The sequence below is a fragment of the Amblyomma maculatum genome, chromosome 7, assembly GCF_055883805.1.
Source record: "Amblyomma maculatum isolate TAMU_Amacu chromosome 7, ASM5588380v1, whole genome shotgun sequence".
NCBI classification, from domain to species: domain Eukaryota; kingdom Metazoa; phylum Arthropoda; class Arachnida; order Ixodida; family Ixodidae; genus Amblyomma; species Amblyomma maculatum.
Genome location: NC_139350.1, coordinates 107,032,265 through 107,056,823, shown reverse-complemented (window position 1 = coordinate 107,056,823; position 24,559 = coordinate 107,032,265). Strand labels below are relative to the sequence as shown.

At 48.9% G+C, this 24,559-nt stretch overlaps 1 protein-coding gene across 1 annotated transcript in view; it reads left to right on the top strand.

The window, feature by feature from the left end:
* Window positions 1-24,559, top strand: part of Sply (Sphingosine-1-phosphate lyase) — a 107,222-nt gene that overhangs the window by 70,526 nt on the left and 12,137 nt on the right. The window contains exons 11-12 of the mRNA XM_084609321.1: window positions 5,084-5,201; window positions 5,417-5,684. Coding sequence (XP_084465447.1) covers window positions 5,084-5,201; window positions 5,417-5,684 — 386 coding nt within the window. The remainder of the gene's footprint in view (window positions 1-5,083; window positions 5,202-5,416; window positions 5,685-24,559) is intronic.

The following is a 24,559-nucleotide window of genomic DNA, read 5'->3' as shown; positions in this document are numbered from 1 at the left end:
TTCTTCCCCAGAAAGCACCAAGATTGTTCACGTGCTATGGAAAGGGACTTGTGAATGCAGCCACAGTGCTGTGAGCGTTGCAGTGAGCTGCCAAATTAGGTGTTCCAGTTGAGACTTAGACTGAGAACAGTCTTTCACCCTTTTAAGGCAAAAGCCTTTAAAGGAGTATAGACACGTACATTTTCTGTTCCGGTATTTTTGCTTTAATCGATCCACAGTGGTCTAAAACAAAGAGACTGCGACCCAAAAAGCCCCAGCACAGATCAATTAATTTGTTATCAGTGCATTTATCAGGGCCAGTTTCGGTTTAGATCTCTCCGGACACGAGCGCGCGATGTCAAAGATACGAGAACGCCACACGAGCGCCCCCTACTGGCAAGGTTGGTGATCGCGTAAACACAAAATCTGATGACGCATTCGGGTCGTGTTTTTCGTCTGCTTGCTGTCGCACGTGCACGAAAATATATCGTCGTCGAGCAGCGCTTCAGCGTAGCATAATTAGTACTGCGACGTTGTTTCGCCCAATAGCGTGGATGTTGCTAACATTGCCGGGCACTTTAATCCCGACCCGCTCGCCTGCGACTCAAGCGACGAAGCAGGAATCAGCAGCAGCCACGAAAGCTTGGTCGGTTGACGCGCAGGAAATGTCGACTGGTAGGAATGTTGAACAAAGGAACCGTAAAGATGCTGCTTTATCAGTCCGGTTGGCCAACGCTGTGAGCCAAGCTGTTCTAAAAAATATTTTAGTAATGACGCGATCAGCCACCGTAACCCGTAAGCTCTCCCCATGGCTCCCGTGCTCACGCCTGTTCACGCGCTGATTGGTCCCGACGCGGCAGGCCTGCGTGCCGCCGTCCAAGCATGTGGCGCCATCTGGCGCAGTCAAGGCAATCTGGGTGCGTAAAGCCGTGGCCGCCGCGATCGGCTCCCAAGTCATTGCTGCCTCAGCATCCGCTATCGGTAATCTAGCTATCGCAGATCGCTGTTCATTCGCTTACATAGCTATTTGTACAAAGGACTATCAGTCACGATTAAATTGCGAGGATTATTCGGCCAATACGGAGGTCCTGTAGAAATATTTACAGTGATACAAGCGAACTTTTTTTTTCCGACAGCTGCTGCCCGGTGCGACGCACCTGATGTAGTCAGCTAGCTCCGCTGCTGAAGGCGTCGCGCAAAGCAAGAAATTATTTTAAGAGATGGGCTTGCCAGTAAAGCGGCGCTAAACTCCGAAGTTTTTTACAGCGATAGCTCATTCCGAAGTGCCTTTCGTTGGCGCTTCGATGTGAAACCAGCTAGGGCTAGCGACGTCTAGGGTAGGCGGGGAGCGGCGCAGTATGTTCCCGGCGCGCCATCGACAGGCACCGTTGCCGTAAGCCCTACACTTGTGCAGGCATGCTGTTGGGGCCTGAGTTTAGCAGGCAGTCTCCATACGTACACCGGTGAGGTAATTGTAACATGCATCAACGAAGAAGCCATCGAGTAAAGCAAGCAGAAGCGGAGTTCTTTCTCAGGCACGGCCGGAAGCGGCGGCGGCGCTGTTCGAATGAACAATGACGGCCATGTGTCGTCACTGCTCTTTGCTTTGCCGACTCCACGTCAGAGTTGTTTGATGACGTCATGTTGTTTACCTATGTACACGTTTTCGTCACAGAGATGTCGATGCCAATGGGTTTTGAAAAACGGAGTACTTGCCTGGCTTGTTTTTAAAATCAAATTAAAATATCTTCGCGGAAACGTGCGAGGTTGGGATTGCTTGGGGAGCATCTCTGTATAACCAGGAAAGCAATCGTATTCCTTCCGACGCTTCAAAAAATGGTGTCTATACTCCTTTAATGCCTCATTCTGGCATTAGCAGCTGTGTCGGCAAATGTGTCTGCATTTTGAGAGCGAGAGTTAAAAATAAATGAATAAACCTTGTCTTCCACCGGGGAACCGAACCTCCATCCTTTGGATCCCCAGCCCAGCGCTTTACCACTGCGCCACGCTCCGGATCGTGAAACGCTCTTCATGATTCCTCTTGTCTACAGTGAGAATGATAGCAGGATTTCACGAGTGTCAGATACTGTGCCTTTCTTTTCCTGTAAACGAATTATAGTACGGTGGTGAACTTTGATGCGTTCAGTGAAATGCTGGTTGTGTTCGACAAGGTGCGCGCAATGTACCGTCACGACAGGTCATAACGTTGCAAGGCAATTCATGCATATACGAAGCTGACCTCACCAAGTGTCCGATCCAGGTGTCCGTGCGGCCTTTCATTTGCCGCTTCCTCCATTGCTGCTTCCTGTCTGAAACATGAGAGGTAGTGGTGGATAGGATACTTTAAGACCCCTTAATACATTTTTTGCTTGCAGTACAGTCGAGCCCACTTATAACGGCCCCACTTAAGACGAACTTTCGCTTATAACGAACGAGACCGGAGCGACCGCCAAAATATACATTACTTCAATGGCACAAGATCGCACGTATAACGAACGTCCATGAGCGCTGCTGATCGGTTACAGCGAACGGACAGCGTAAACCCGGCGCCCCGATACGAGATAATGATGGGCTCCTATCCCTTTTGGTCTGTTTTCGCAATTCTCCTCGCAAGCGAGCTACCCTTTGCTCGCCGAAGCGCGCCGCCTACGAGTGTCGGCGCGTGGTGTGGCCTCCAAGGCCACGCTGCCGCCCCTCTTCGTAACTCCGCTCCCCTCTCCTCTCGCCATTCCCTCGTCTTCGCCTGTCTCCACGGCGCCGGCCGCCGGCATAGTCTTCGAAGTTTCGTCGTTTCGTTTCCTGGCTGTTCCATTGAGCGGCCGTGCCAGGGGCGCGGGGCGCCAGGAGGCAGGCCTCTCCATACGCTAGCGGTTGTACTGTTCGCACGGGCGGACTGAATGCGCAGCGGCACGCGCGCGCCACTGCGCATTCAGCGGCGGTGACGGTTTGTGGCCTCCGAGATTTGCGGAGGTAATCTCGGAGGCCATGGGTGGTTGAAAGCAACTACGGTAGGAGCCAACAGGTGGCAGCACTGATGCTCAGGGATGCCTCTCATTGATCTCCCCGCTGCATACCATGCCCCGCTGTGTGTCCGTTCCGTTCCGTTCCATTCCTTAGGCACTTCCTCGCTTGCCTCGCGTGATTGTCGCACGTGCGCACGTGCTCCGTCAGTTGTAGCGCTTTGTTGTCATTTTCGTGTGTGTGGTGTGAGCGTTTCGTCTGTCGGGCCTGAGTCGTATAATTAGGGATGGCGGACGGGAATTGCCTGCCTCCAGCGGTCACGAAACGAAAAGCGCTGGACATGGCAACGAAGCGAGCAATTGTGACGGAACTGTCTCAAGGTGCTAAAGATTGCGAGCTGGTGAAGAAGTACAACGTGTCGAAATCAACCATCTCGACAGTTCTGAAGAATAAGGAAAAGATCGCCAGCTCCGACGCCAACACAGTGGACAGAAAGCGCCTGCGGAAGGCCACCTATGTGGACGTAGAGGATGCGCTGCTGAAGTGGTTCGTCGACGCATGGGCTCGCAACATTCTGATAAGTGGACCAATGATGCTGGGCAAAGCCAAAGACTTCGCATTCCTACTAGATTTTCCCGACTTCTGCCCAGGCAATGGCTGGCTACATCGGTTCAAAGTGCGGCATGGGATTGTTTTTAAATCGATTGTCGGTGAGGCGCGTTCGGTAAGTGACCAGGACGTTGCCAATTGGCTTGCAACAAACCAAGCCATTATTGCAAGCTACGCGGAGCAGGATGTGTATAACGCAGATGAAACTGCATTATTTTATCAGATGCTTCCAGACAAGACGCACTCCATGAAAGGGGAGTCATGCGCTGGCGGTAAACACAGTAAAGTGCGCGTTACAGTTCTTCTGTGCACTAATATGAATGGGAGCGACCAGCGCATGCCGTTTGTAATCGGAAAATCCAAGAAGCCACGTTGCTTTCGGAACCATGCACCCGTGCGCTACAGGCACAATACTAAGTCCTGGATGACACGGGATTTATTCGCAGAGTGGCTGGGCGAGTTTGACCACGACATGCAGAGGCAAAGCAGGCGCGTGCTGCTGTTGCTCGACAATTGCTCAGCGCACCACGTGCAAACGTCTCTGACGGCAGTGACTGTACTTTTCCTGCCCCCCAATACCACTTCTAAAGTGCAGCCTCTTGATTTGGGCATAATAGGCTCCTTTAAGGCATCGTATAGGCGCCGCATTGTGCAGCGCTTGCTCATCGCCGTTGACCGTCGTCCGGCTGCTAGCTTGCCGCTCCGAGTTTCATTGTATTCAGCCCTTGAGATGGTGAAGGCGGCCTGGGCGGAGGTGACGACCGCTTGCGTGCGAAACTGTTTCCGCAAGGCCGGCTTCATCGACGCAGTACCGGACGTCGGGCCTGATGCCACCGATGATGATGATTCCGGCGGCGATTTGTGGCAGCACGTCGTCGACTCCGACATGGGAGGCCCTGGCATTGGTTGGCAGGATTTTATTTCTGCGAATGAAGACGCGGATATTGCGGAACCGTGCACGGACGAAGGCATCGTTTCTGAAGTGCGGGCCGAGAGCGACGCGGAAGAATCGGATGAAGATGAAACGTCTGAGCCAGCACCCGTAAGCACATCTGTAGCAATAGGCTATATAGAGGGCCTCAGACAACTTGTCTATGCCAAGGGACTCGGCGAAGAGCACGCTAGTGCTTTAAATAAACTGGAGACCGCCCTCATCGCATCTGCACTGCAGAAACAGACGAGCATCACAGACTTTTTTGCTAAGAAATAAATTTCGTGTTTTGACCGCCAATTTTTGTTTCCTTTTTTAGTTTGTGGTCCAGTTACTACGAACTTCGGGATATAACGAACGGACGCCGCGTGACGCTCAGGTTTGTTATAAGCGGGCTCGACTGTATTTGTTGAATGATGAGCTGCTTGTTCCATGTTAAAGATTCTAAAATACTTTAGTTTCATTCTGTTTCTCGAGTCATTTGCACAAACTATTCCATGGTTCCATCTTTAGACTGCTTGTGGCAGATACGCTTGATATTTGCTTCATTTATCTGCCATGCTGTGAAAAATGAATGACTATTCACTTTCTTCTTGCCTTCAGGCAGTCGACCAGGGTCGGTGGCGGCCTGCACATGGGCTTCTCTGCTGTACTACGGCCGGGAAGGCTATGTCGAGGCCACACGCAAGATCATCACCACTACACGAAAGATCGTTAACGAGTAAGTGTTACAAAAGGCCAAGAAAAGCAGTGGTGCCTCTACATTGATATCAGGGTAATTCTTATGCGCTTACAGGTTTAACAATGGTTACAGGATGAAATGGGGCACCGAGAGAGGGCATTCGTTTGCAGTGCTTACCGAGACTGGCTTTGCTGGCTCTCGACTTGTGTATGATTGTTAGAACAGTGTTCAAGCTTCTTGGTACAATCATGCAGGCTGCACACAGTGCCTGGCATCAAAGTACTGGGCAGCCCGGATGTGAGCGTGGTGGCTGTCGGCTCGGATGAGTTTGACATCTTCCAGCTGCTGGACAAGCTGTCACACCGCGGTTGGAACCTGAACCCTCTGCAGTACCCCTCAGGCTTCCACCTCTGCGTCACACTGCTGCATGTAGCTGAAAATGTGGCTGAACAGTTCGTCTCTGACATACGCGAATGCACGGCAGACATCATGCAGGCCCCCCGGCTGCCCAGCAGTGGAAAGGTGAGCAGCAGCACTTGTTTATACAGTTAAACCTGGTTATAACGAAACTGTAAAATGTCTGCAATGTTTCGTTACATCCAGGTTTTAGTTACATGCAGTTTTCGCATGAATACCGAAAAGGAGAATGTAGAACGAAAACCAGATTATGAATTGATGTAAGGGAAACCACCTTGAAAGTGTTTACAGTAAATCAGAATTATTCGAAGTCATGGAAGGAGGGAAATGTTTCGCGCTCGCGCTGATAGTGCGGTGCAACTGCGACGGTAGCCTCCACCTCTGCCGCGGCTCGTGCGACGCGTCCACGAGGGAGCGGGGAAAGGAGGTGGAGGAGGAATCGGTCTGTGGGAGAGCGCGCATGTTGGCGCCGCTGTTGCCGCGCGCGCGCACGCCCACCACCGTTGCCCCAGAAAACCGACTCTACCTCGCGTTGCCAGCGCTCTCCGCCGTTCCCGCTACCAACGCGCGATAGCCCGCGAACAACAACATGGAAGCGATGGACGCGCCCTGCTCGCCCCGCGTCTTTTTTCTGTTATTTTTGCCGCTTTTAGGTATGACCTAGGTGTCATGTTCCGACAGCAAAAGCAGCGGAGACTGCTGTGTCTGCCAAGCAAATGCGGCGTCGGCGCTGAAATGGAAGCTCTGGACCAACTGTGGTCGCTCGTTGCTATAGTAGGCATTCCTCTCACTCCAGTTCATGTATTATAGTCCTGAATTTTGCGGAGTTGTGCCAAATTTCCAGTGACTCGGCACCAGTGTTGCCAATTTAGCGATTTTCCGGCTAAATTTAGCCAGTTTTTACACTATTTAGCGGGCAAAAATCTTGTATTGCGGGAGGCGGAATTTTTAGCGGTTTTTAAGAATTTCTGGCTGTTTCTTTGGCGGTTTTTGGTAGTTAAATGTATTTTATTTCTGAACAGTAAACGTGTCTTAAAATTCTAGTCTCGTCTGCGAGAAAACGTCACCATGTCGCTGTGAGGGCATGACGTCGCTGAAATGCCGCTATGCTACTGTGGGGAACATCGGAACACGCCTTGAATCGATTTCTGCGGCACTTTTGAACCTAATCTTCGAACCTGCCGGGAGAAATGGGACCTGTAAAGTATGCACAGAAGTTCAGGAAAGAGTGGCTGCAGGACCCTAAGCTTAGAGACTGGTTACTGGAAGTTCCAAATGATGCCAGATGAGCGCGATGCCGTTACTGCAAGACTGAGTTTTCTGCCAAACATGTGGATTTGGTCGCGCACACCACAACGAAGATGCACCTCTCGGCTACAGCGCCATTTTCGTCCGGAAGGCAGACGACTCTAGAAGTTGTAAGTCGCAAGTGTGACAAGTCACGCACTGCCGAAGGGTCCCTTGCTTTATTCATATGCGCGCACTCCGCAGTTATGGCTTCAGACCACCTTGGTGAGCTGTGCCGTAGCCAGTTTCGCGACAGCGAGGGAGCTGAGCATCTCCAGCTTCACCGATCAAAGTGCAGCGCTTTGATCAAGTATGTCTTATACCCTCACTTCATTGAAGATTTGCTGTCCGACTTAGGATCTGGGCGATACAGCCTGATTCTTGTTGAATCAACGGATATTTCTGTGACCAAGCAATTGGGAGTCGTCATTGTGTACTACAGCGAAACGATGGGCAAAGTAGTGTCGACCTTTCTAAGTTTAGTCGAGCTCGACGACTCGAAAGCTCAGTCAATCGTTGATGCAGTGAAAAAATGCCTGGCTCATTTTGGAATTGACTTGCGTAGAATGATGGGAATAGGGACAGACAACGCCAGTGTGATGGTAGGTGTCAATAACGGAGTGTATCAGAAGCTTAAGATGGATGTTCCTCATCTCTTGTTGGTCAGGTGCGTTTGCCATTCGCTGCACTTGGCGGTTTCGAGTGCCGTGGCGGAAGCACTTCCGAGAAATCTCGAATATTTGGTGAGCGAAACTTTCAACTGGTTTTCTCGGTCACCATCAAGACAGCTGTCTTACCGGGAACTCTATCGAAGACTCAGCAACCGACACGATCCGCTTAAGATAGTGCACTCTTGCCAAACCAGATGGCTGTCGGTTGAAACAGCGGTCGGTAGAGTGTTGGAGCAATGGGAGGAATCGTTGTCACACTTTGCAGCTGCAAGGATAACTGAGAAGTGTTACACAGCAGAACTCCTGCATTCGATGATGTGCGACACGACGAACTTGCTTTACCTTGTTTTTGTAAAGCCGATTCTTGCAGAAGTACAAAGTGTGAACAAGGCGTTTGAGTCCATCTCGGCTGACAGCCTAAAGCTGCTAAGTGACCTAACATTACTAATTGAAGGGCTGTCAAAAAAGCTCGTCGTGCCTACGTGCCGCGCAGACCCACTCAGTTCAAGCGTCGACGGCTATGTTATTATGACGTCGGACCTCGGCTAGGAGACTGAAAAAAAGCTGCACGAGCTGAGAAAGGGTGGTTTTTTGAGAAAGGCCGAGCTCGTATTTAGACAGCGGTGTGTCGGATTTTTGTCTCATCTGCTGAAACAGCTCCAGCAAAGATTACCCGACAACATGCGAATACTCAGACAAGTTTCCCTGCTCTCAGTTGGGAATGCACTTCGTGTAGTTAAAGACTCGTTGGTGCCCCTTATGGAATTCCTGGATCTGCCACAAGAAAAAATCGCTGCCATTAAACTGCAATGGGAGAAGCTCACTCTAGTCAGCTGGAATAACCGTGCGAGCACAGTTGCATTCTGGGACGAAGTCAACAAATACAGGGACGCTTCCGACAAAAATCCCTTCTCCGAATTGGCCGAGTTTGCTCTTGCCATGCTGGTTCTGCCCTGGTCCAACGCAGAAGTTGAACGCGTGTTCAGTCAGCTGAACGTTATCAAATGTAAACAGAGGAACAGATTGTCAACAGATATGACGAATGCCATCTTGACTATTCGAGCCGGACTCCGGAGGCAGGGTAAATGCTGCTCAGACTACGAACTGCCGCCAAATGTAGTTCAAAAGATCGGCACGATGGAGGCGTACGCTGCCAACAGCGCTGGAAGCCTACATGGACCTGGGACAAGCGGTACGAGTGGACAGTCGCTTATAGATGAAGCAGATATCTTTCTGTGATTGTGCCTGCAGTCAGTCAGGACTCAGCAGTGTCTAGTCAGTACTTTCCATTTCTGAAACTTAAAAAAAAAATAGTTTTTTGAACTTTAGCGTAAAGTACGTAGTCTCTAGTCGATAAATAATATAGTCGACGGTTTTTAGTCGAAAAGAAAAAGTTCTTTCTTTCTTTTTTATATTATTAGTTATATTTATTTACAAGCTTAATAAAATGTATAAAAATGAACTTTTTGGCAAAAAAAAAATACATTTAGTGGTTTTTAGCGGGTTTTGGGAGTTCCTGTTGCGGGTTTTTTATTTTTGAGTTGGCAACACTGCTCGGCACTAGCTAAGAGGCAGTCGGCGCCGCGAGTTCGTTATATCAAGGTCAACCGCCGCGACATGTTCGTTACATGGAGTTTTCAAATACAGTCGAACCCGGATATATCGAACTCGAAGGGGATCGCGAAATAGTTCGATATATCGATAATTCGACATACAAAAATCGGCTTGTGACGGCACTTACGATGCCAAAAAACGATACCGCATGTGTCGCATAATCAACCCACTCGCATAATGAACCCACCCTCCACTTTTGCACCCGAGAATTTGAAAAAAAAAAAAAAAAAAGCGTTAAGACCAGCTTGCTCACATCTAAGCGATTGAGCGATCTCAGCGACGAGCGGCAGCGACAGAGCGAAAAATTTCAAACTTGTTGGAGCTGTGTCCCTCTTGCCGCTCGAGCCACCACGACAGCTCAATACAAGGTTTCTGTGTCGCTGCAGCAGAAATCGCGAGCGTTTTCGCTTGCATGTGGATGGCGCGCGTCACTCCGCTTCGGTCGTCGCATCCACAGCTCATTTCTTGGCAGCGTGCCAAGATGCTGCGCAGCGATAACGTCAGGGCGCGTTTATCTTTTTATAGCTCCTCCGGTGGCCGGGAGCGAACTTGGCAGAGTGCCCGTGATGGCTTGATTGCACAAGCCTGGTTCGATTTATCACGCGGCGCTTGGGGCGGGCGTCATAATCGCAGCAGCAGACCGCGTGTTTCCGTTGATTCATACATGCAAAGATAAACGGCTCCCACCAAAAAAAAAAAAAAAAAGCCTGCCGCTTCTTAACGTCCGCAGCCGCCATATCTTACGCTACGTCGCGCGTACAGCACAACGATAACAAAGGATGACTCTCGCAAAAAAAAAAAGAAAGAAAAAAGAAAAACAGAGAGAGCTGCTGCTCCTTAACGTCCGCAGGCGCCATAGCCACGTCAGCCGCCGCGCGCAGAGGGTTCGCAACACACGCTGGAGAAAGCGTCCGACGTCTGTCTGAAAACGGGCTTAGCTGGCTTGGCGCATGCGTAGCGCGTGCTGAAGGAGAGAGATAGCTCGGCAAAAGAATGGGCACACCCACGCACATGGCTTGCAAACGTCATGTGTTGGCGCGCGGGAAACAATAACTACAGATGCGCGCGCCTTTGGGGAATGGGCGCGGCGCTGTCCAGAACTGTCCTCTCTCATTCCTTCCGCGCGTGGCTTGAAAACGTCACGTGGCAAACGGCCAAGGGTGATGCGATCGTCTTTGGGGAAGGCACACTTTCCAGTGCGTGGTGCGGAGTTCGATATATCGAACGACCGGTGAAATTGAGTTCGATATATGACGCGGCTTTCCTATACTTTTGCATGGGATTTTCAAGGGGATATTCCGTGAGTTCGATATAACCAAAATTCGATATATCCGGGTTCGATATAACCGGGTTAGACTGTACATGCACTTCAATGGGGAATTGAAAAACTTCGTAATATAGAGGAATTCGCTACATTGAGGCTCGTTATATAGAAGTTTAACTGTATTTGTACCATGATGCAATCCCCTTTGGTGATGTATTGCAAAGCCTGATGTGTCAAATTCAAACTGCTGTGCACGCTTTCTTTTGCTTCACCACTCTAAACAAATGAAAACCACATAGTTACAATATCCTTTTTTTTTTTTTTTTTTTCTGGCTAGTGACAAAGCAAAAAAAATGCATGCCATGGAACAGTAGCAAAAAAGGCACCTGGACTTATAAGGGAATTTGCATTCCTTTCTCAAATGTCCCTTTGAGTCATTCGTGTGTCACCAAGTGGATGTTTGGAAAAGGAATGCAAATTTGGATAGGGGCCTAGATTTTCTTGTGCTGAAAGGCTTTCAAGAACTTTTGTGCTTCAGAAATTGCTACAGATTCATCTTCTTTGTGGCTGTTAACTGCCAGTGGCACTAACCTCCAGACTGCCAGGCTGCGTTAATACAGACAAACCTAATTATAATGAACTAGTGCATATATAGAAGTAGATCAGAATTCCTATTGAAATTGCCATAGAAATCATTGTATATGAAATCTCAGCTAAACGAAGCAAACATTTTCTTGCAATGGATATAACGAGCCTGTTTGCTTGAAAACGTTTTATAGTAGCTACACACTGATTAAATTGATCTCTGGTGGCTCAGAATACCGCAGCGTGCACAGTCACAAGGATGGGTCAAAACTCCTGTGCCAAGGGGCTTGCTGCAGAGATTTTATTTTCTGCTTTCCTCTCAACTACACCAGACATAGTTGACAGCAAATGGCACGGCGGCATCAAATTCTATTTTTGGTGCCATGGTGGTGCCTTTTTGAGCACGGCATGGAGGAACTAGGTTCTCGGGGGTGTTATTGCAGGCTAGTTGGTGTAACATTGCTTCTCGGTCGGTTCTGCAATGTAGTTAGCAATCCGCCTTTTGCGCGATTTTTCTGCGCATGCGCGAAGTAGTAGCGGCGACCGATAAAAACACATTGGACAGCGTCGACGGCCTTTCTCGGCGCCGCTAGTGCATGGGGGCTGGCGGCACCGGGCGGCATGGTGACCGTCACAGGCTTGGCAGAACGATGCCAACCACATCTGCCGCGTACGGTTGCCACTCTCTAAGCGTGCCGAGATGCAAGAAGTGGTTTTTCAGGTTTCCTTCAGCGAGTCGCGACCAACAACGACGTGAAGCTTGAATTAGGGCCACCAAGCGTTAAGATGTGAATGGCCGACCTTAGCAACAGACTGCATACTCTCGACTATGCGAAAAACACTTAGTTACAGGTATGTGTGCATCTAAAGGAAATGTGCATGATGAAAAGTATCTACCGGAGTTTGCACCAAGCCTGTAACCCACCAGTGATAGCCGCAATGAGCATTTGTTCAGCGCGTCTGATGGCGATGGTATTTTGTCGTTGGTTTTCTTTATGTGCGAAGGGGCCGGGTAGTGCAGATATCACAGGTGGCTGTGTGCGCTACACCATAATATTTAGAATGTTTTATCGCGACTGCCACCTGACTAAAAAGAAAAAAATATTGGGCGTTTGTTGTGACGCACCGCCGTTCGCGAGTTGAGTGGTTGAGCTGGTCATAAGGCTCGCGAACGGCAGTGCATTAAAACGCCGTATCTTTTTTCTTGTTAGTCAGGTGGCAGTCACGATAAAACATGCTAAATATTAAGGCCTAGTGCACACAGCTGCCTGTGATATCTAAGCTACCTAGCTCTTTCGCACATAAAAGAAACAACGAAATACATCACCTTTAGGCCCCGGCGCAACTAAAGCAATCATGCACCGAAGAAATCCTCATTGCAGCTATCACTGGTGCGTTACAGGCTGGGTGCAAACTCCAGTAGGTACTTTTCATTATGCATATTTCCTTTAGATGCATACATACCTGTAGTATCTGTGTTTTTGCCGCTCGGAGCATATGACGCACTTGACGTACTCTTGCACGACGCACAGTATATTTTTTTTTACTTAAAGGCTCGCCTTCGTGCATGCCAAAGCATTCGGATTTTGTTCCTTGATAATTGTCATCTTCGTCCAACCGTTTGCAACGGCAAGGAAACCGCCCGGCACAAATTAGTCTCCTGGAGGGTTCGTGCTCGTTCACTTGCAGAGTGGATCGCTCTGGACGTAGAACAGGGTTGGTTCCTGACCGAGATGCGCATCCAATATGTAGGAGATGCACATGTGTCACCAAGTCGTTGATTCTGCAGAAATTGCGGCGGAGGCAGAAAGGTTGTGGATCCTTTCACAACAGAATGACCATTCTCTGTGCACCGAGAACCTTTTCACCACTGCGACCACGTCCGTTCTGACTCCTGAGGGCAGAAACCGGCTACAGCGCTGAATCATCCATTGCCAGAAAAATGCTGCGCGTTTCCTGCAGATGTGATTCCGGCCGGGACAATGCCCTTTTCAGGGGGTGTGTATAAGTGCCTCTCTGCCAAGCTTCGTAGATGAAATCCTATACAGTTGAATCCCACTATAACGAATTTCACGGTGCACGAAAAAAAATTTGTTCTCGCGGAACTTCATTATCGCAAAAATTTGACGTGAAACGCAGAAAGAATTGCCCAAGCAGCAGCAAAGGCGTTTAATGCCAAAAATCTGTAAGCTTGGTTTGCTTACGCTTCACGGCGAGCAACGCCGTCACGCGATTTTCGCACTCGGTCAGCAAACCCATTGCAACATCGTCGTCTCAGACAGCAACGAAATTCCTGACGACATCAAAAGCGTCCATCACCTGTACGGCGGTTGCCGCAGCCGGCGCTTCCTGTACATCGTCGTCTTCTTCATCGGAAGAGTCCTTATCATTCCGGGCAGCTTTTATGATCTGCTCATCACTCACATCTTCGTGAACAACAGCACAAGCGTCAGCGCCGATGTATTCGTCGAGCTCGAGATTAGGCGGCACGGTTCCTATTTCTTCCAGCGTTTTCCAGGCGGCCGCGATCCCCGGAACCGGTGACGCCTCTTCGTCGTCATCTGTAACGCCTGGTGTTAGGCCAGCAGAGTGTACGGGTCGACCTTCGGCAAATCCGGCGTGCCTGAAACAGTTCACAATTATTGAGCGCCCCAGTGTGCACCAGGCAGCAGACATAATCTGCAGTGCCACGTACAAGTCCACCTTCGTGTCTCGGCCGGTTTCAGTGTTAAACAGCAGCCGCTGAATTAACCTCCCGCGGTAAGCGCGCATCAGGCTAAGAATCACGCCCTGATCGAGAGGCTGTAAGACAGACGTGCAATTGGGAGGGAAAAACCTCAGCTCCGTGTTAGTGAGCTTGACTTCGTCGGAGTGATGCACTGAACAATTGTCCAGAAGCAAGCAAACTTTACGGCCCTGCCGTTTCATGTCGCGGTCAAATGCCACCATCCACTCGGTGAAAATAACGCGGGTCATCCATGACTTGTTGTTCGCCTTGTACTGCACAGGTAGGCTACGAGTTCCCTTAAAACAGCGCGGCTTGGCACTTTTGCCTATGACTAACGGCGGATGCTTGTCCGAGCCATCCATGTTTGTGCAAAGCAGCACTGTGATGCGTTTTTTGCTGTGTTTGCCGCCGTGACAGCGCTGCTTCTTGAAGTAGAGCGTCCTAGCCGGCAACATCTCGTAGAATAGCCCGGTCTCGTCGGTGTTGTAAATGTCTGCAGGCGCGAAGTTGCTTAAAATTCCGGTCATGTTACTCGCCTTCCAAGCAGCTGCTCAGTCCACGTCTGCTGACGTTGACTCGCCGCTCAACATTTTTCCAACGATGCTATGGCGGGCCTTGAAACGGTTTAGCCAGCCAATGCTGGCTTTAAAATCATCAATGCCAAGTAGGCATGCATAGTTCAAGGCTTTCTGCTGGACGATGCTTCTGGACAGGGGGACGTTGCTGGCTCGTGCTTCCACAAACCACGCATACACTGCTTTGTCCAACTCTTCATGGAGGGGCCGCGTCACCTTTTTGTGCTTCGAGGATGTGCCTGAAGCAAGTGCCATTCTCACGCTGTCCTTATTGCCTAGAATCGTTGACAGCAAACTTGCAGGAATTCCGAAGTCTTCAGCAATTGCCGCTTTCTTCCTTCCGCTTTCTGCTTGGGCGATTATTTGAGCTTTTTGCTCAAGGGAAAGAGTTTTGCGTTTTTTCACTTGCGTTGCCATCGTGTCCTGCGGATGAAAACTCGTCGTTGTCGAAGAGAAAGGCAGCGAGTGAACAACGCGACCACGACACAAAGCCAAAATGGCAGAACTGCAATCACGTGATTTCATGCTTAATGTGGCTTTGGATTTGACTTGGACTTCTCGTCAATAAAACTGGTTTCGGTTTTGATTTTGCCCGCGAAAATTTCGTTGAAGCGGAAACGCTCTGCAAAAATGGTTCGTTGTGCAGAGAAATTTAGGCCATTAATTCTTATAGGATACTCGCGGGGAATAAAAATTATTCGTTGTCGCGGAAATTTCGTTGTGGCGGTATTCGTTGTGGCGGGATTCAACTGTAGCCGCACGCTTGTAGATGACGCCAGGAGGAAGCGACGCCCATTGCACCATGCCGGCGCTGCGATGACCGCAGTGTGCTCGGTAACTCAAGACACCCCGCGCATATGCGCCACTCAGAGTCACAGGAGACGATTCCACCTAGCTCTGCAGCATCAACAAACTCCTGGCTGCTTTGCTTTTTGAGATCCCCTCTCTCTCTCTCTCTGCCTCCGTGCTCTCCTGTCTGCCGAAAACCTGCACGCTGAGAGCGTCTCATTCTGTCACGTCGAACACGGCCCGCGCTACACACTCTTACAATACGAAGATAGTACAGTCGAACCTGGATATATCGAATTTTGGTTATATCGAACTCACGGAATATCCCCTTGAAAATTCCATGTAAAAGTATGGGAAAGCCGCGTCATATATCGAGCTCAATTTCACCGGTCGTTCGATATATCGAACTCCACACCGCACTAGAAAGTGTGCTTTCCCCAATGACAATCGCATCACCCTCGGCCGTTTGCCACGTGACGTTTTCAAGCCACGCGTGGAATGAATGAGAGGGGACAGTTCGGCTAGGGCAGCACCACGTCCATTCCCCAAAAGGTGCGCGCATCTGCGATTATCATTTCCCGCGCGCCAGCACGTCACGTTTGCAAGCCATGTGCGTGAATGAACCAGAGAGAACCGGCGGGAACGAGAGGGGAAAAACGCGATAGAGCGAAGCGCAAGGGTGTGCCCATTCTTTTGTCGAGCTATCTCTCTCCTTCCTCTTTCCCGGCCTTCGTTCGCAGTAGCACGCGTTACACATGCGCCAAGCCAGCTCGGCCCGTTTGCAGACAGAACGTCGGACGCTTTCTCCAGCGTGTGTTGCGAACCCTCTGTACGCGGCGGCTGACGTGGCTATGGCGCCTGCAGAAGTTAAGCAGCAAATCTATTTTTTTTTTTGCGAGAGTCGTTTGTTCTTATCATTGTGCTGTACGCACGGCGTAGCGTAAGATATGGCGTTAGGAAGCGGCTTTTTTTTTTTTTTGCTGGAGTCGTTTATTCTTGCATGTATGAATCAACGAAAGCACGCAGTCAGCTTCAAACAGCATTTGCAGCTACTTTATCACGCTTTTCATTGATTTTGTGGCAGTAGACTATGCCCGCCCCAAGCGCGGCATGATAAATCGAACCAGGCTTGTGCAATCAAGCCATTACGGGCAGTCTGCCAAGTTCGCTCCCCGCTGCAGCAGGAGCTATCAAAAGATAAACACGCCGCGACGTTATCGCTGCGCAGCATCTTGGCACGCTGCCAAGAAATGAGCTGTGGATGAGACGACCGAAACGGAGTGCGACGTGCAAGCGATAACGCTGGCGATTTCTGCCGCGGCGACACAGAAATCTTGTTTTGAGCTGTGGCGATGGCTCGTACGGCAGAGGGACTCAGTTCCAACAAGTTGTAAATTTTTTGCTCTGTCGCTGCCGCTCGTCGCTGAGATCGCTTAATCGCTTGCATGTGAGCGAGCTGGCCTTAACGCTTTTTTTTTTCTAAATTCTCGAGTGCGAAAGTGGAGAGTGGGTTCATTATGCGAATGAGTTGATTACACGACAAATACAGTATCGCTTTTTCGCATCGCAAGTGCCGTCCCAAGCCGATTTCTGTATATCGAATTATCGATATATCAAACTATTTCGCGATCCCCTTCCAGTTAGATATATCCGGGTTCGACTGTATATGCGTGCGTTATGAGTGGATTGTGAAAACGCTGTACATTCCCCCATACTGCGTGAACATGATATACAGTAAAACCTCGTTAATTCGACCCTCGTTAATTCGGAAAATCGGATAATTCGGACAGCCCATCCGGTCCCGTCAACCGCATTTACTTGTCTATGGCGCAAAACTCTCGTTAATTGGGACAAATTTGGCCGCCCTTCGGTTAATTCGGACAGGCAGCGGAGCTTGAATGTATGTGTAAAAGGCGGCCATGAGGGCGGCTGACGATGATGATGATGGTGAATGAGGGATAAGCCTGGCCACTATAGCACGGGTGGTGCTGGTGTTCAACCGAAATGTAACAGCACCATACTCATTGCTATAAACATCAAATGGGAAAAGGCACGATGGGATACTTTTTTGTTTTCTGCTGCTGGCCGTAGTTCGCCATTTTCCCTTTGTTTTCTTTCCGTGTGCATCGTAGAGCGCGCTTTGTCTCAGCTGTTGCGAGCGTGTCGTACGCAAGGTGTGCGCTTTTTTTTTTCGCGAGGTGTGTGCGTCAAGCTGGTGCTGAAGTGTGGACAGCAGTCCCCTGTTCTCATTTTTTCCCGTGGAACAAGCCCGATAGCGCTGCGTTCTTAGGCCCCCGCGATGGCTACCGCGGCCCCAGCAAAGCGGGCGAAGTACTGCAAAGCGAAGGTCTTGGGAGAAAAAGTCAAGATATTGAAAGCCTTAAAGGAAGGAATGCCTCGACAAGTCATCATGGCAAAGTTTAACGTGAAGAGGTCCACACTGAGCTCATACATAAAAAATGAAGCTCAGAGATTTTCGAAGCCTACGACGGACAGAAGTTCAGCGACAAGCGAAAAAGACTCCGGACAGCACCACACCCAAAGCTAGAAGAGGCACTACTTCGGTGGATTTCTGACTCGCGAAATGCACAGCTGCCCTTGAGTGGACCCCTCATCTGTGCACAAGCAGAAAGGTACGCACTAATGATGGACATTGAAGCCTTCAGTGCATCAGAAGGATGGTTTGACCGATTTAAGAAAAGGCATAATCTAGTCTTCCGTAGTGTCTGCGGCGAAAAAGGCGCTGTGGATGAAGGCGTCGAGAACGATTGGAGGGCTCAGCTGCCGAGGCGCCTTGCTGCCTATGAGCCCTGCAATGTATTTAATGCAGACGAAACGGCACTTTTTTACAAGGCTCTGCCTGATAAGACAATCACTTTTAAAGGGGACCCGTGTGTCAGTGGCAAGCGGAGTAAGGACAGAGAGACAGTTTTGCTTGCTGCGAATATGACCGGCACGGAGCGGCTGCCACTGCTGGTTATTGGGAAATCTCAAAAGCCGCGGTGCTTCAAGAATATAAAGCAGCTGCCGGTACAATACCGAGCGAACAAAAAGGCTTGGATGACGTCGGAAATATTTCAAGCATGGCTACGACAACTTGACCGCGGCTTTTCAGTCCAAAAACGCAAGGTGCTGCTTGTCGTTGACAACTGCAGTGCACACAGCAATATGTCCGGGCTCGAAAACATTGAATTACTTTTCCTGCCACCCAACACCACTGCTTCCCTCCAACCGATGGATCAGGGAATTATTCAATACCTGAAGAGCCGGTACAGGAAGCAGGTGCTTCAACGTATGCTCTTATGCACGGAAGCTGGACGCAAGTATGACGTCACACTTCTAAGTGCACTACACATACTGGTGCACGTGTGGAGAGGCACACCACCTGCAGTGATCGCCAACTGCTTCCGACATAGTGGTTTCGGTGATAGCACCAACTCCATCGGTGTGGACGGCCTCGATGCCAATGAAGATGATGAAGACTACGAAAGCGTTCTGCCATCAAATGTTCGGCTGAGTGATTACGTCGCTATCGACAGTGACGTTGCTGGCCACCTCATCGACGGTGAAATCATCGCAGAAGCCTTAGGAAGCGAACAGCCCAGTTCCGAAGACGATGACGATGCATGTGATGAACTGCCGCATCACACTGTGACGGAGGCTGTTGACGCCCTGAGCGTTCTGGAGGACATTTGTGCAGGCTCTGCAGACAGCGTACGTGCACTGCACCATTTGGCAGAGGTGCGTAAGATAGTAGTTGCGATGCAAGTTTCTCGCACAAAGCAGACATCTATAACAGATTTTTTCAAAAAATAAAGGTATGTTGGTGTGGGACAGTTTGTTGCGTTTTTTTTTGCCCCTCTCGATAATTCGACATTCGGTTAATTCGGACATTTTCTCCGGTCCCGCGAAATCCGAATTAACGGGGTTTTACTGTACTGCAATCACTGTCACTACTTATCGCCCCGAGGCCAAAAAAAAAGGGGGGGGGGGGAGCTTTCGCTTTCTACCTGCGTTGGCGTGGCCATTTCGTATGGTGCGTTTTCGCGTCGTCTGCTACACTGCCGTCCAGTGTGTTTCTTGCCCGCTCCCGCATGATGGCGCCACATCCTTCCGCAAAAGGCAGATTCCATATTAGTTGTCACACAGCTGCATGTATCGAATCCTTTCTGTGCTCTGCTCTGCTAGCTGAGAGAACCGAAACGGAAGAGAGGCACAAGACCATTTTGCTGAATCAGAAGGCAGCCAGTAATAAAGCTCTTGACTGGAGAGGGAAGGGCAGAAGGTGCAGAAGATTTTGATGCTGTACCGAGCATACTGTCGACGATTTTAGCGACAAGCGGGCCATCATCGATGGTGTTGCATGTGGAATCAACTGTGACGGAAACTGGGAGCCCTAGCTTTCAGAGGTGTAGAAGATGTACCTTATATTGCCGATTATAAGTCAACCTTTTTTTGTTTTTTTTTTTTCTTCGAAAAATGGCCTGAAATTTGAGGGTCGACTCATAATTGGAGCCGACCTATGTGCAGAGTCATAAATTCAACCTACATGTGGGGTCGAAGGCAGTTTCGGCCGAGCTGTAGGTGATGTACGCATGTTCATGCATACTTCCACAATAGTTGTCAGATGTGGTATTGAAGTGGGTTGCTTAAAATATGGAAATTTATGTAAAGATTTGCCCCAAATGTTTGCTTTCATACGATGGAAACACTTGTAGGCAAAAATGTGGGCATTTCATGTAAAACTGGCAGTGCTGTGCCTGATATTCAATCCAATCCCAAATTACGTGACCAGTCACATGCTTTCAGAAGCATTTTCGTGCATTTTTTTCATGCCTAGTCACCATTACTGCGTTTCACCGATCGTTGACTGTCAGTGGTCCACATGGCTTGTGTGCCCGACAGACGCCAACATGCCACCACAACCTTGGCAACAATACAGCATGGCTTTCAAGCGGGAAGTGATCAGAATCAGAAAACAAGGCTGTGGCAGGATGGAGGTTTGATGGGTTCGAATTAGCGAAAACAAAAAAAGGAAGGTGTTTTTATGTGCTTTTGCGCGCCATTCCTTTTGTGGACCAAAGTCTGGACGATACCCTGCCATTGAAAATGCGGTTCATGACTATGAGGGGAAGAGCTTGGGTGTTTGCAATAGTGAAATTGATGCGAAGGCACGTGCTTCAATGATGCTTTGTATCGACAGCCAACTGATATGGTCTCTGGGGCATTCACCACATAGCATCTTATCACCGCTTCCAACGACCAGCCACAGCAGTGGCTCAGATGACCGCGACTGTGTCCTCGCGAGCGATGACAGATCATAAGAGGTATTTCATGTACACATATAAATGGCTTTGAATGACTCAGTCTTCCGAAAAACTTATTGATGACCTATGGCTGCAGTGCGATTTAGTGTCTACCTATATTTGGGGCCAAACTTCTTTCTGCTAAGAAGGTTTCACAGGGTGGGGGGTCGACTTATAATCGGCAATATACGGTATTTAAGAGGTTTCGGGTCACTGGGTTAAAGAATATGGCTATGAGCGGGGCACTACTTCAGAAGCAAGCCAGAGACTTGGCTTGCATCATTGGAAGATATATATAGTGCTGGAAGATATATATAGTGGCTGCACAGCAACCATAGTTCTGCATAAAGAAAGTAACAAAATTCCCATAAAGAAAGCTGTTAGGCAAGGAGACACAATCTCCCCAGTGCTATTCACAGCTTGCTTAGAGGAAGTATTCAGAGACTTGGAATGGGAGCAGTTAGGGACAAGGGTAGATGGAGAATACCTCAGTAATCTGCGATTTGCTGATAACATTGCCTTGCTAAGCAACTCGGGGGATGAACTGCAAATAATGATTGATGACCTAGACAGGAAAAGTAGAAAGATAGGCTTGAAAATCAGTATGCAGAAGACTAAGGTAATGTTCAACAGCCTCAGGAAGGAGCAGCAGTTTACATTAGGTAGCGAAGTACTGGAAGTAGTAGGCGAATATGTCTACTTAGGACAGGTAGTAACCACAGATCCGGACCATGAAAAGGAAATAACAAGAAGAATAAGATAGGATGGTGCGCATTTGGCAAGCACTCGCAGATTATGACTAGCAGCTTACCGGTATCGCTCAAGAGGAAAGTATACAACAGTTGCATCTTACCTGTACTCACCTATGGGGCTGAAACGTGGAGGCTAACCAAGAGAGTTCTACTTAAGTTGAGGACAACCCAGAGGGCTATGGAACGAAAAATGGTAGGAGTAACATTAAGAGATAGGAAGCGTGCAGAGTGGGTTAGAGAAATAACTCAAGTTACCGACATTCTAGTGGAAATTAAGAAGTAGAAATGGGCATGGGCAGGACATGTAGTGCGAAGAGAGGATAACCGATGGTCGCTTAGGGTAACAAACTGGATTCCAAGGAAAGGAAAGCATAGCAGGGGGCGGCAGAAAGTTAGGTGGGCGGATGAGGTGAAAAAGTTCGCAAGGGTCAAGTGGATGCAGCTAGCACAGAACTGGGTTAAGTGGAGAAATATGGGAGAGACCTTCGCCTTGCAGTGGGTATAGTCAGGCTGCTGATGATGATGATGGTTTGGGAGGAGAAATGTTTTGCAAGTGCTGGATGATGGTGGTGTTTCAAGGAATGTCGTGATGTAATTGGCAAGGTTGTCAGTGGGTACGTTCAATTTTCAGTCTCGGGCAGTCCCGGACAACTTGCTGACAGGAGTCCGGAGTTCGATTTTCCTCGGTACCTCGGGCAGCCGAGAAACTCCGTCCACCAGTAAAACTTCCGAGCTGGTGGCCATATTGAGTTAGACTCCGAGCACATTCTGAGTACTTTTCATGTTCCTGCAGACGATATTGTGTGCTAAACAGTGACACAAGCTCCATAACTGGTCTCTAAGCAGCTGTAAGACAATTGAATCTTGCATCTTCACTTTCTTGTCTTTAATTTCACTACACACGAAAGCATCTAGAGCCCCGTGCATTGTTTGATTGTTCCGAACATCTATTTTTTCTTATTTTTACCCCCTATTTTAAGAAATTTTTTAAATGTTTACTGAAAAACCTGTATAATAACGGGCTGATGAGTATCGTTTCTCCATTGAAGCATTGAGTATCATTGAAGCATGAATATGGAGCAGGCCTGGTGTAATGAGACCTTTGCTGATGCACCTGACTGCTTTTCTGTGGGGTCCTGCAACACTTTGGGAATACAGTCGAACCCGAATATATTGAACTCGAAGGGGATTGTGAAATAGTTTGATGTATCAATAATTCGATATACAGAAATTGGCTTGAGATGCCGCTTATGATCGTGAAAAACGATACAGTAAAAGCTCGTTAATTCGAACTCGAGGGGAACTGGAAAATTGTTGGAATTAAGCGGAGTTTGAGTTAAGGAGCGGGCGGCAAAAGAAACAAAAACAAAGTGTCATCGCATCTGGCTGCTTGGGCCGAAGCCAAAATAGCTAATATCTGGGATCGTTATCATGGATTATGCACTACTAAACTTTGCGGTGGGTGACTGTGGGTATTAAAACCATGCGAGTCCAAACACCAAAGGAAATAAAGATGGCCAATAAATTCACACGCCTGGAACTAATAAGAAATGTACTGCTGTGAGTGTCAAATTTAATAATGAAATATGACACTGTTTATGCTTCAAAAAATGTTTATGCTTCGATTCACAGTCTAAAAAATAATCGGTGATTTGCATTTGTTTGCACTTTCTTTGCGGTGACTCGAGAAGCATTGTCTGCAACATGCCCAGCATCTCCAGCGCAGCATCCGAAATTTGATCAGTAGAAAAATAGCGCGTTGCCAGATCGAGTGCCGATGCAGCTTCACATGCGCTCGGGGGTGGCAACGGTTCGTTCTCTTTGTCAGACTCGTCGTCGCTGTCCGGCGTGCTCGCTGCGCGTGAGTCATGCTGCTGACTGCACGCAGTCTCGATAATCTCAACGTCACTTAAAGGCCTCGTTGTCTCCATGCCGTTCTCTACGTCTACAAAGCTCTCGAAGTCAACACCTTCCGATAAAACAGCGTAGACAGGGTTCAGCACGATGGAGTCATTCCATTGGACCACTTGAACATCAATGTCTGTCGTGCTGCAGGCTTCTGTGGTTTTACTGAAGCCACACTTGCGGAAACGGTTTGCGATAGTGTCTGCCTTGACGGCGTTCCACGACATTGCTAGCATGTGGCAAGCTCAGAGTAGGTTGACATCATACGGCTTGGCGCTTTCAATACATACAAGAATCCGCTCTAGGAGGTGGCGCCTGTACAGTGTCTTGAGATTTTTAATAATCCCAAGGTCCATAGGCTGCAGTGCAGCAGTAATATTTTTTTGGCAAAAATGCCAGGTGGATTGCCTTTAGTCCGTTGACATCACAATGTGCAGAACAGTTGTCTATGAACAAAAGAATGCTCTTATTCTGTGCTGCGAATTTTGTCTAGTGTGCACAACCAGTCCGTGAAGATTGCTCGTGTCATCCATGACTTTTTGTTCTAAGTGTACTTTACAGGTAGAGTCTTCAGGCCTTTAAAGCAACGAGGCTTCGCTGCTTTGCCTATATCTAGCAAGCGGCGCCGTTCCGCGCCCGTCACGTTTGCGCACACTAGCATGGTAACTCTTTCTTCGCATCGCTTCCTGCCAGAGCACGTATCACCTTTATAACTCAGTCTTGTTTGGAAGCAACTTAAAATAAAGTGCGGTTTCATCAGTATTGAAGACATCAGAGAGCGAGTAATCAGCAAACTACTCCTTTAGTTCACCTGAGACCCAATTTTCACAGGTTTCTTTGTCGACTGCAGCTGCCTCTTCACAGACGTTTTTGAATGTCAGCCCATGGCTGGCCTTGAAACGAAATAACGAGCCTTTCGATGCGCTGAAGTTGCTGATGCCCATTTGGCCGGCGAAGTTCGCTGCCTTCGCAGCAATGGGTCCACTTAAAGGAGTATAGACACGTACATTTTCTGTTCCGGTATTTTTGCTTTAATCGATCCACAGTGGGCCAAAACAGAGTGACTGCGACCCAAAAAGCCCCAGCACAGATCAATTAATTTGTTATCAGTGCATTTATCAGGGCCAGTTTCGGTTTCGATCTCTCCGGACACGAGCGCGCGATGACGTCAAAGATACGAGAACGCCACACGAGCGCCCCCTACTGGCAAGGTAGGTGATCGCGTAAGCACAAAATCTGATGACGCATTCGGGTCGCGTTTTTCGTCTGCTTGCTGTCGCACGTGCAAGAAAATATCGTCGTCGAGCAGCGCTTCAGCGTAGCATAATTAGTACTGCGACGTTGTTTCGCCCAATAGCGTGGATGTTACTAACATTGCCGGGCACTTTAATCCCGACCCGCTCGCCTGCGACTCTAACGACGAAGCAGGAATCAGCAGCAGCCACGAAAGCTTGGTGGGTTGACACGCAGGAAATGTCAACTGGTAGGAATGTTGAACAAAGGA